This window comes from Corythoichthys intestinalis, chromosome 3 (genome assembly GCF_030265065.1).
Source record: "Corythoichthys intestinalis isolate RoL2023-P3 chromosome 3, ASM3026506v1, whole genome shotgun sequence".
Lineage (NCBI taxonomy): Eukaryota > Metazoa > Chordata > Actinopteri > Syngnathiformes > Syngnathidae > Corythoichthys > Corythoichthys intestinalis.
In genome coordinates, this window is record NC_080397.1 from 67,335,081 (window position 1) to 67,347,591 (window position 12,511).

At 38.8% G+C, this 12,511-nt stretch overlaps 1 protein-coding gene across 3 annotated transcripts in view; it reads left to right on the forward strand.

The window, feature by feature from the left end:
* LOC130913089 (acetyl-CoA carboxylase-like) overlaps positions 1-12,511 on the forward strand; it is a 100,284-nt gene that overhangs the window by 28,621 nt on the left and 59,152 nt on the right. For all 3 annotated transcript variants that reach the window (XM_057831399.1, XM_057831400.1, XM_057831401.1), the window contains exons 14-22: positions 3,464-3,614; positions 3,695-3,798; positions 5,428-5,509; positions 5,584-5,729; positions 5,809-5,959; positions 7,738-7,872; positions 11,595-11,741; positions 11,832-12,020; positions 12,136-12,236. In XM_057831399.1, coding sequence (XP_057687382.1) covers positions 3,464-3,614; positions 3,695-3,798; positions 5,428-5,509; positions 5,584-5,729; positions 5,809-5,959; positions 7,738-7,872; positions 11,595-11,741; positions 11,832-12,020; positions 12,136-12,236 — 1,206 coding nt within the window. The remainder of the gene's footprint in view (positions 1-3,463; positions 3,615-3,694; positions 3,799-5,427; positions 5,510-5,583; positions 5,730-5,808; positions 5,960-7,737; positions 7,873-11,594; positions 11,742-11,831; positions 12,021-12,135; positions 12,237-12,511) is intronic.

The following is a 12,511-nucleotide window of genomic DNA, read 5'->3' on the forward strand; positions in this document are numbered from 1 at the left end:
AGATTTCATTAAAAAAAAATATATATACAGTATATAAAAAAAAGGCATGTCCGATATTTTTTTTGCCGATTCCGATACTTTGAAAATGACGTGATCGGACATCTCTAATGCAAACACTGAACTTCATTGAAATGCCTAAAGCATGTTTATTTAATCGCACAAATAGAAAATAATAGCTAATAAAAGGGTGTGGCATGGTTGAGTAGTCATTCCCCAACCCAGAGGCTGTGGGTTCGATTCTCCGCCTTGATAATCTCGTCTAAGTATCCTTTAGCAAGATACTAAACCCCACGTTGCTCCTGGTGCTGCGTCACCAGCAGGTAGATGAGGAAGTAGTCAGCATGTGTTTGCATGAGATTCTGACGGTATGATGATCTTAAGCAAAAATAACACCGTTTCACGGTATCACGGTAGTGCAATTACAGGTCTCAAATGTGTTACCTTGAGATATCTGGGTTAAAAAAAAAACTAGAGCTGTCAAACGATTACAATTTTTAATCGAGTTAATCACAGCTGAATAATTAATTAATCGTAATTCATCGCAATTCAAACCATCTCTAAAATATGCCATATTTTTCTGTAAATTATTGTTGGAATGGAAAGATAGGACAAGATTGATTTATTCATTCAACATACTGTACATAAGTACTGTATTTGTTTATTATAACCATAAATCCACAAGATGCCATTAACATTATGAACATTCTTTCTGTGAAAAGGATCCACGGTTAGAAAGACTTGTAATTCTTTAAAGATAAATGTGAGTACAAGTTATGATAATTGATAGTTTGTATATTGTGACTAAATATTGCATTCTAGTGTATTTGCTGAGCTAAACGAAATGTTTGAATATGAGTAACTTATCTTAACTGCCCAAATGCATGATGGGATGTTGGGCAACCATGACTGTCAGTGGTGGCTGCAAATGGTATATCTTCTCTGCGTTGTATACAATACAGGGTGTTAAGAAAAAGACCACTTCCTGTCAATCTTCCCCACGTCGTTCGCCATACTAGTTATAATTGTTGGGAAGATTGGCAACCATGACTGTCAGTGGTGGCTGCAAATGGTATATCTTCTCTGCGTTGTGTACAATATAGGGTGTTAAGAAAAAGATCCTCTCCTATCATTCTTCCTCACGTCGCTCGCCACAATAGTTATATTTGTTGTGGCTAATACCAATATATAGCACGGTTCCAATGAATGCCTGTGTCCACTCCACTTGCTTGTCTCTGCCTCTTAGCTCTCAATATACTTAAAACAGCGCAATTGTAGTCTGTTCGCGGCAATGCGTGAGTGGGTCGTTCCGCGCATCCGTTAATTGCGTTAAATATTTTAACGTGATTAATTTAAAAATTTAATTACCGCCCGTTAACGCGATAATTTTGACGGCCCTAAAAAAACATTTTTTTTCCCCATTGAACAGGATTTTTATTTTTCAAAACATATGAGCAAATTGGAAGATAAGTATAATGTTGAGTTATAATTATTATGATTAATATTATTCCTTATTTGTTACGTTAAATTAAAAATTTAAAAATAATTGAAATAGTCTAAATAAAATTTAAATTAATGCAGTCCTTTAGGTGAGCCTAAATCCACAGCCACAGCTTATTTAGATTATTACCATAGACTTCATAACCTATTTACATGACACAGGAAACGGGGTCGAATCGTAGAGGCCCTATTTTAAAAAACTTCAAATTCAAATATTTCCAAAACCAAAGCTGCTACCAACATTAAACCAAAACAGGCACCTACCTCAGCCATATATGTGTCTCCATGAGCAGCGGCATCAAAAAATTCAAAGTCGCTCCCTTATAGAATCCTGATTAATAATTTTTTATATTTGGGCTGTCAAAATTATCGTGTTAACGGGCAGTAATTAATTTTTTAAAATTAATCACGTTAAAATATTTGACGCAATTAACGCACATTCCCCGCTCAGACAGATTTAAATGACAGTACAGTGAAATGCCCACTTGTTAATTGTGTTTTATGGAATTTTGCTGCCCTCTGCTGGCACTTGGGTGCGACTGATTTTATAGGCTTTAGCTTGCCTGGTACACCAGACTCACCGCCGTTCCAGCTGTTGAGTCTGGCAACCATTCACGCGGATACAATTTCCAGGGCGGAGCAAGCCACAGCAAACAGACAGCGGAGTGGACCAATCAGCGACGGGCAGGGCAGACGTGACATTAGTAAAACGACGAGGGCAGGACGAGGGACTTGCGAGCGGAAGTAAACATACGAGGAGAGGGGAGTTTATTCAACATGGCTAGCGCGAGACAGACTGTTGTCAATGACTCGTGTCGATGTGTTTTTGGTAATTTAAAACTGATTTTACCGTGGATTGGAACATATTCTCGGCTCTCCTGTTCACCTTTGTTGTGGAGACGACTTCCGACGCGCAAGAGTGACGTTGCTCGTTAAGAACACGTCACGCAAATAAACGAATCTGATTTGTCGATTGATTTTGTACCTGCTCGAGAGGCCGTTAATGGGATGGTTCCCAGACTATTTCTCTCAGTGTTTGAAAAATACAGGGAGAACAGTCTGGCAGAGCCAGGCAAGGCTTTAGCACCCATGAGCATTTTGTAAGTAATTATTGACATCAACAATGGCGGGCTACTAGTTTATTTTTTGATTGAAAATTTTACAAATTTTATTAAAACGAAACATTAAGAGGGGTTTTAATATAAAATTTCTATAACTTGTACTAACAAACTACAAGCCTTTCTATCCATGGATCGCTTTAACAGAATGTTAATAATGTTAATGCCATCTTGTTGATTTATTGTTATAATAAACAAATAAGGTCCTTATGTACCGTATGTTGAATGTATATATCCATCTTGTGTCTTTCCATTCCAACAATAATTTACAGAAAAATCTGGCATATTTTATAGATGGTTTGAATTGCGATTAATTACGATTAATTAATTTTTAAGCTGTAATTAACTCGATTAAAAATTTTAATCGTTTGACAGCCCTTTTTTTATATAACACAATTTAAAATGGGTATAAAACTCTCACAAAAATCACCAAATACAAATATGAAGAGATTTTAGTGCCAAGCATGTTGTTGGGCAGACAAAGAGCTCTCTGGCTTACCCGCAGCAACAGGTGTGCTTGTGGCAAACCTTATTTCATAAAATAAAATGTGATTAGGCACAAATATACCAAGTTCTGTTTTGCATTTCTAGAAGTTAGAAATGGTAGCAAAGCTTGAAGGCCCACTGCTATAGCTCAAGCGAGATACCCTACAATTAGTGAATGTTCAATTTTGTGTGGTAAAGTTTAGAATCGAAAGGAGAAACAATCTGTTAAGAAGCAAGACTCCTCATAGTTCACAGTATAAGACAAGACAGACACAGACAAACGGATAATACAAAACAATGAACTCTTCTCTACGGTGCCCCTTCTTCGATCTGGTGTCAGCATTATATTGCTATTTGTTCAGGAACATGGTGGTGGCTATGAAGGAACTGTCAATCAGAGGTGACTTCAGGACCACTGTTGAATACCTCATTAAGCTACTTGAAACTGAGAGCTTCCGAAACAATGACATAGACACTAGCTGGCTGGATCACCTCATTGCAGAGAAAGTGCAGGTGGGAGTAATATTTTAGCTATTTTTCAACATGTTAATCTGGCAAATTTTGTGACGGAAGGCTATGTGTCCTTTCTGCAGGCAGAGCGACCAGACACAATGTTGGGAATTGTGTGCGGGGCTTTGCATGTTGCAGATGCAAACTTCAGAAAGAGCATGTCAGACTTTCTACACTCATTAGAAAGGTCAGTAAGAAAACCATGCTACCATAACTAATATACAGTGGTATGAAAAAGAATCTGAACCTTTTGGAATTTCTCACATTTCTACATAAAATCACCATCAAATTTGAGCTGATCTCTGTCAAAATCACACAGATGAAAAAAAAACTGTCTGCTTTAACTAAAACCACCCGAACATTCGTAGGTTTTTATATTTTACTGAGGATAGCCTGCAAACGATGACAGAAGGGGGAAAATAAGTAAGTGAACCCTCTGCCTAAGAAGACTCAAAGAGCAATTGAAACCAATTTTTACCAAACAATTTAAGTGAGGTGTGTGCCCAGTCACTGATAAGTGGTTAAAAGCTGCCCTGCCCAATTTAAAACACACAACTGGTAAGAATTGTCTTGATGAGAAGCATTGCCTTATGTGCATCATGGCTCTGTCAAAAGAGCTGTCTGAAGACCTGAAATCAAGGATTGTTTATTTGTATAAAGCTGGGAAAGGATACGAAACCATCTCTAAAAGTCTGGATGTCCATCAGTCGCCAGTCAGAGAAATTGTATACAAATGGCGAGACTTTGACACTGTTGCTTCCCTCCCAAGGAGTGGCCGTCCACCAAAAATGATGCCAAGAGTTCAGCGCAGAATACTCAGAGAGGTAAAAAAAGAACCCTAGAGTGTCTGCTAAAGACTTAAAGAAATCACTGGCAAAGTTCAATATCTGTGCACACAGCAACTATATGTAAAACGATAGCCAAGAATGGTGTTCATGGGAGGACTCCACGGAGGAAGCCACTGCTGTCTAAAAAAAACAACAACATTGTTGCTCATTTAATGTTTGCAAAAAGTCACTTGGACACTCCACAGACGTTTGGCAAAATATTTTGTGGACTGATGAAACCAAAGTTGAATTGTTTGGGAGTAACACACAACGTCATGGGTGGAGGAAAAATGGAACAGGTCACCAACATCAACACCTCATCCCCACCGTGAAACATGGTGGAGGGAGCATCATGATTTGGGGCTGTTTTGCTGCCTCAGGGTCTGGACAACTAGCATTCATTAATGGAAGAATGAATTCAAAAGTTAATCAGGATATTTTGCAGGAAAACCTGAGGCCGTCTGTCACAGTTTAAGCTACTGTAACAATCAGAAGAACAAAATACACGTTCTGGAGTGGCCAAGTCAAAGACCAGACTTGAACCCCATTGAGATGCTATGGCATGACCTAAATACAGCGATTCATGCCAGATATCCAAGGAATCTGACTGAACTACAGCATTTCAGTAGAGAAGAGTGGGCCAAGATTAGTCCTGATCGATGTGCCAGACTAATCTGCAGCTACAGGAAGCGTCTGGTTGAAGCTTTTGCTGGCATGGGGGCACAAAATATTAAATGTGATGGTTCACTTATTTATTTTTCTCCCTTCTGTCCTTTTTTGCATACCATCCACCTTAAAATATGAAAACCGATAAACGTTTGGGTGGTTTTAGTTAAAGCAGACACTGTTTATTCATCTGTGTTATTTTGACAAAGATCAGTTTTCATTTGATGGTGATTTTATGCAGAAATGTGAGAAATTCCAAAAGGTTCAGATACCTTTTCGTACCGCTGTAATAATTGCAAATCCGTACTCTTGTACACTGTCAGAGGTCAAGTCCTGCCTGCTGCTAGCCTGCTCAACTCTGTAAGTGTAGATCTTATATATGAAGGAGTCAAGTTCTGCTTGAAGGTATCTTTCACTCCTATTTCGTACTATACTTCCCATTTTCATTATCAATTCATGACCTCTATTGTCCACTTCAGGTGGCTCGCCAGTCCCCAACAACGTATGTCATCATAATGAATGACTCAAATATTGAAATAGATGTCCACGGCCTCAGTGATGGTGGCCTTCTTCTCTCTTATGATGGCAGCAGCCATACCACCTATATGAAAGAGGAGCTTGACAGGTAAGAGTTCTCCTCCTTCAAAGAGTCAAAATCATTCACATTTAAAAAACAACAACTTTATTCTACATTAATTCTGCAGCTACCGCATCACTGTTGGGAACAAGACTTGCGTATTTGACAAAGAAAAGGATCCCACTGTTCTGAGATCGCCTTCAGCTGGTAAACTGCTTCAGTATGTGGTTGAAGATGGTGTTCATATTTGCACAGGAGAGACCTACGCAGAGATCGAGGTCAGAAATGGCAAGAAATGCATTTTGTTCCCTCATAAGCTTCACTATCAGTTGACGGGACACGGGGCTCAGGGCCGATCGGTAGGGAGCCTTTTTAAAAAACTTAAAATTCAAATATTTTCAAAACCAAAGCCACTAGCGACATAAACCTAAAACAGGCAACTCCCTTAGACATATATGAGTCTCCATGAGCAGCAGCATCAAAAAATTCAAAATCGTTCCATAATAAAATCCTGATGAACTAATAAATACCTGCTACATGAAGCAATTATCAGAGAATCCCAAAATTTGAAAAATAAGGTCCTAATGAAACCTTTTTTTCAAATTTGTAAAAAGAAAAGTCAAAATGAATAGGTGAAATAAGCGCTCTAATATCTATAACCCTTGCTAAATCCTGTTTTTTTTTTTTCTCATGGAACTTGCAGATGCATGTGTTGACTTGCATTCATCATTTTTTTTCCCAAAAGAAATATCAAAATTCTGAATTCGTCTCAAAATCATGAAATTTTAGGTGTATCAAATGTGATACATTTGGCAATAAAGGGTTAAATATTTTTTATAGAAGTATAGCAAAACTTTAACTAAAATTCTCAGATTTTATGCTAGAAGCACAAAAATCACCAAATACAAAGATAATCACCTATATTTTCAGGATCAATAGCAACATTAAACATATAATTTTTTGCCCAAAAAAGCAACTTATTATTTTTTTATGGCAGCTGTCACAAAAGAGCTTTTTAATTTGAAAATTCTTGTAAAGAAAAGCTATATTTATTATATTGTGTATGTACAGTATATATGGTATATTGCTCTTATGCCAATGACATATTTAAGATTTTATGATGGCAGAATAAAGCAAGCACATACAGAAAAATAGCTGTGGCCCTTTAGACGGTCATATATAGGCTTCACTGTTGGATTATACAACATGCTGAGTGCTTTACCATCATAAAAGCTATCAGAGAAATCACACACACACACAGAAATACAAAATGACGCGACATAATGATTGCTAGATGCAGTCCGTGCCCAGTCCACTCATTCATTTCAGCTGTTTCGATAAGGTTAGAGCCACTGTACGACTCCATCACGTTCATTTGTAGCATTAGCCACTAGCGTTAGCCTGTGGCCTGGCTGTCAGTGGCTGAAAGCACACTGTCCTGAAATCGTGAGAACCAGGGAGGACAGCGGGTGAAAGCCTGTCTGGAAGCCTCCAAGAGTCTACTTAATGTCGGGTGAAAGTTTCGCGAAGCTCCCGTAAGCCCTACTCCATCGCATTTGCCTGTAGCGTTAGCCGCTAGCGTTAGCCTCCCAGGCTTCTTTTGATTTCCTGATAACCACGTGACTTCATACGTAAGCACACTGACTGCTTTCTTGAAGGGGAATGAACGTGGCCGAACAACACAAAGCGGGATGAAAAGACAATATTTTCTAGTTTTTTTAAATTACCGAATTTACAGACATGGTCAAAATTACGTAGGTCATCGTGAAGAATTTGGGTAACGGTAAATTTTCGGTTTACCGCCCAGCTCTAGCTTGTAAGCAGTAAAACCTTCGTCCTGCTTCCACCTAAATCCGGTGTTAGAACGCAGCGTGTGTTTGAGTTTATCACAATAAAAGCCGTATAAGCTCTGCCTGGGTCGGCCACCTATGGGAAGGCGTGGCGCAATGTCTGTGGGAGCTGTCTGGTCAACTGATGGTGGTGTCTATGGTTCTCTCCCTTAATCTTTGTCAAACTAACCACACTACTTAAACTGCTGTTTGTGTTATGGATTCAGGTGATGAAGATGGTGATGACTCTGACTGTGGAGCAGGCAGGACATATACATTTTATTAAGAGACCTGGTGCAGTGCTGGAGTCCGGCTGTGTGATGGCCCATATGAACTTGGATGACCCAAGCAGCATACATCGGGCAAGTGAACCTGTATAACCCTTGCAAATATCTATACACTGTCGTATTTTAAAAAGAAAAAGTTCAAAATGAAGTACGTCTGCCTGGCTCACTCCTTAAACATCTCATGAACAGCCCTGCAAAATCAAAAGCACAACCGAAGAGCATGCATAGCCTTTACTGGCTAACTCGAAACCTACAGGCAACAATAAGTCTGCAATTAATTAATGTAATTAAGCAGCGCTGAGACAAAAAATGTAAAAATTGGGTTCCAAGAATCGATACATGATGGAGATAGGCCGAAATATTGGCTGATATTTGGAAATTTGACATATCGGTATCGGCCGTATTTTAATCCGACCGGCTGATAGGAAAAAGTCCATTTAAAACTAGGGATAAGGACACGCTATTTTTCAGAAGATCGGAATCTGGTGAAAAGGATTGGGTTTTTAATTTAAAAAAATATATATATTTATGTTCTGCTTCATGCTCGTGCAGCAGTTTTCTTGGTCAACAGTGCTCTGCGAGTTTGGCTTGTTAATGTTAACGGTGATTGACAGCCGTTGAAGCTTTGATCTTGCCAGACAAGCTTGCCAGCGCTACCTTCAAAGACGGCGAATGTGTCAATCTTCGCTTCGCTTGTTAAACACTTGCGTGCTATGGCAACTCATTGTGTGTGTGCGGGCGGCTGTTCTCAGCCGTGAGCGGATTTGACTGGACTCACTTAATGAAGCATTTAGTAAAGACAAGCATTTTTCTACGTTATTCTTGTTTAAAAATCACATTATGAAGGTGGCAGGGCGGGACAGTAACATGTTTAAAACTTTATTTTTTTGGGGAGGGGGACAACTAGAGGTGGAATCTTGGGGCACCTAACGGTTAGATCACAATTCAGAGGCTACAATTCGATTATAAATTGTTTATTATTTCGCATCTAGTTTTCAATACATGTGCTAACGCCGCCGAGTCCGTCATTTCGCATCTAATTATGTATACATGTGATATCTACCGTAGCGTTATGTGGGCGTAGTTTGTAGCGGCTGTCAGCCGCAGTCAGGTATTTTTTTTTTTTTTTAGCGGCATGATGTTTACTCTCGGTCCATTCCTCATTGCGTCCCAAAAACCGTGCTGACGGTGTTTTAGTTCTGCTTTACTTGTCATATTTCAATAATCGGAATTTGGATGTTTGTGAATCGTTCTCGAGTCTTCCATGGCCAAATCGCGAATAATCTAAGAATCGTAACTTTAGCACACCTCTAGGTTTTTTTTTCTGGAGAGCTATTTATTTAACCTTTTATTGAACTTCATAAGAGACGTTTCTGGGTCTAGGAAATTCAGGCACTTCTGGAGCTATTTTTTTTTTTTATTTGTGTGATTCAAGAAACACACTTCAGGCATTTCAATGAAGTTCAGTGTTTGCATTATTCAATTGTTTCACACCAATTTTTACACTTTTACTGCAAATGAATATCGGTTCCAAAAATCATTTTTTGGTACCTCTAACTACAAATAATTGGTATCGGTCCTGAAAAACTCTTATTGGTGTATCTCTAATATATATGCATCCCTAGAATCTACCGACCAAATGTCATTTGGATACATCCATAAAAAATAGTGGAGTGGTTAACTGGTGTCCTCACCAAGAAGAAGAGCAAGAACAAACTGAGCAAGAACTTACGACCTCCCTCTGGGTGTTCAAATAACTACCCAATATTGTACTAGTTGTTTGACTCCTAAGTTCTTTGCACCTTAATCACCTTAAAGGGATCCACGGATAGAAAGACTTGTAGTTCTTACAAGATAAACATTATGAGTTCAAATAATTTGATATTAAAGCCCCTCTTGATGTTTTCGTTTTTATACAATTTGTAAAATTAGGTTAACTAGTATGTCGCCATTGTTGTAGACGACGCTGTCGGGCTTCCAGAGTATGACTAGCGACATAAACATGTCATCTGTTCAACCCTTTCAATTTGAACCCGAGAGGAACATTAATGACATGACAAAACTGTTGATATTTCACAAAACGAGCAGCAAAAGCAAAATAACAGGAAGGACGGGATGAGACGAGACGAGAGTATAACAAAACCGGTGTTCTGCCAAAATGTGCTATACCGGCGAAACGTGCTACAAGAGGCGACTTTGACACCTAAAGTGATACCATGTGCTTTCAGCTTGTTTTGTTTAGATGCCTACAGATAGAACACACTAGAGCTGAAACGAATACTCGAGCAACTCGAGTTTAAAAACTGATCCGAGTAATTTAATTCACCTCGAGTAATCGTTTATTTTGCCAGCTCTAAGCATCACGTTTTGCTCGGACTACTTTTAATGCGGGACAACGCGCTGATGTCACGTGCGTAGAGGAAGAAGAAAAAAAAAAAACTTACTGCAACCGACAGCCGCTACAAACGACGCCGACGTTGCTAAATACTAGCCCGCACGATGCTACGTTGGCAGCAGGTAGCGTCTGATGAGTCTCATAGAGATCACATGTATGTTGAACTAGATGCGAAATGACAGACTCGGCCGCGTCTGGGCAGCGTTAGTAAACAGCCGCCATCTTAAAGCAGTAGAGCGCTAAGCGCTAATAAAGAGCGCTAAGCGCAAATAAAAAAGATTAACGTTACTGTGCCTTGCTAATGTAACGTTAGCCCTGCGGAGGGCTAGGTTTCTATTAATTATGACCACTTTCGATGCGTTGCTAACGTGTCTTACATACAGGCTTTAACATAACATAGCGTTGTGGAGTGATGAGGGTGTAAAATAAAAACTCAATAATGCTAACTATCAATTTTAGCTCAGTAGTCATTGCTGGATAAAACACCAAGTAGCACTGGTCCCTAATGTGCTCCAATACAGCCTGTATCATACATTTATTTTGAACACTGCAAAAACTCAAACTTTTAAGTGATGTGTGTTATCAAGGGTAAAGGCATTTTTAGGTGTGTGTATATATATATATATATATATATATATGTATATATATATATTAATAAGGTCTAAAGGTTTTTTGAGTGAAAGCAGTGAATTAGTCTTTTTTTTTTTATTGTAGTTACATCTGAGATGCAATTGTTGGCTGTTTTCAACAATATACATAGAAAATAAAGACATTGATTGACTGAAAATGGTTCAAGATTAGATGAAATGTCTTGTTTTTTCATGTATATTTATAATTGCTCTTCACCTAAAAATATATTTGTTATATCCGATTACTCGATTAATCGATAGAATTTTCAGTCGATTACTCGATTACTAAAACATTCGATAGCTGCAGCCCTAGAACACACTAAAGATGCCTTAAGAAAATACTTAAACGTAGAAAGAAAACAATGCTTAAAAGTATGAGAGGGAAACACATGCAAAAAGTACTGTGAGGCAATGAAAAGGTAATAAAAGACTCAATAAAAACACAAATGGTAAGTACTTGGCGCTTTTAACCAATGTGCACATGAATTTGACGTCTTGCCGCGTAGAAGGAATTGCAGAACACCGGTAGTGTACCTCTAGTTACGGTGACAAACTGCATCATCACCCAGAGCGTTTTTTGCGCGCGTAAAACATGGCGCCCTCCGTAGGTCAAAACATGTACTAAATAACATAGATTTTTAAATCAATGGCAATATTATATGTGTTTCCAATAACATATTTTAGTAAAAGACAATTGTGGCTTATTAGAGCCTAAACGTCTTTAAGTCCGAAGTTCCTTTTAAGTTTTATTGCGTTGTTCTGTCATCACTTAGGTTGAGCTCAATACTGCCACGCTACCGCCTCAGCACCCATTGCCCATAGTTGGAGAAAAGCTCCACCAGGTGTTCCACAGCATCCTCGAAAACTTAGTCAAAGTAATGGATGGCTACTGCCTCGAAGAGCCCTACTTTAGCACCAAGGTAAATTTCAGCAACTTTACCTGCTACGGGATTTTGATCAATATCAATTGATCATACTGAGTGTAAAATTGTGTTGTTTCCTTTTTGCAGTTGAAACAGTGGGTAGCAACCCTCATGAAGACTCTGAGGGATCCCTCTCTTCCACTGCTGGAGCTGCAAGAGATCATGACTAGTGTGGCGGGCCGGATCCCAACGGGTGTTGAGAAAGATATCCGTAAAGTCATGGCCCAATATGCCAGCAACATCACCTCTGTTTTGTGCCAGTTTCCAAGCCAAAGGGTACAAACCGAATAAAAATATGTTTAGTTTAAATGGGAATACTCCCTAATCTTGTATTTTGTACAAACTAATTATTTCACTAGATAGTTCTGAACATTGTTCTTTTTCAATCCAGATTGCAAATATTCTCGACAGCCATGCTGCTACTCTACAGAGAAAGGCGGATCGAGAAGTGTTCTTTATCAACACTCAGAGTATTGTTCAATTGGTACAGAGGTTAGCTTCCTCATATTGCTCATTATGATTAAAGGGACGCACGGGCACAAAGACTTGAGGCTCTTAAAAGATAAATGTTGGTAGTATTTGTAAGAATTTGATATTCAAAACCCTCTTAATGTTTTCGTTTTTATAAAATTAAAAAAATGTATTTAACTAGTAGGTCGCCATTGTTGTTGACGACACAATGCACTCCGGGAGGTGACGTCACTGGGCAGCGCTTCCAAACTTCCATTGTGTCATTCTTGAGCTACATAACATGTCGTTGATTCTGC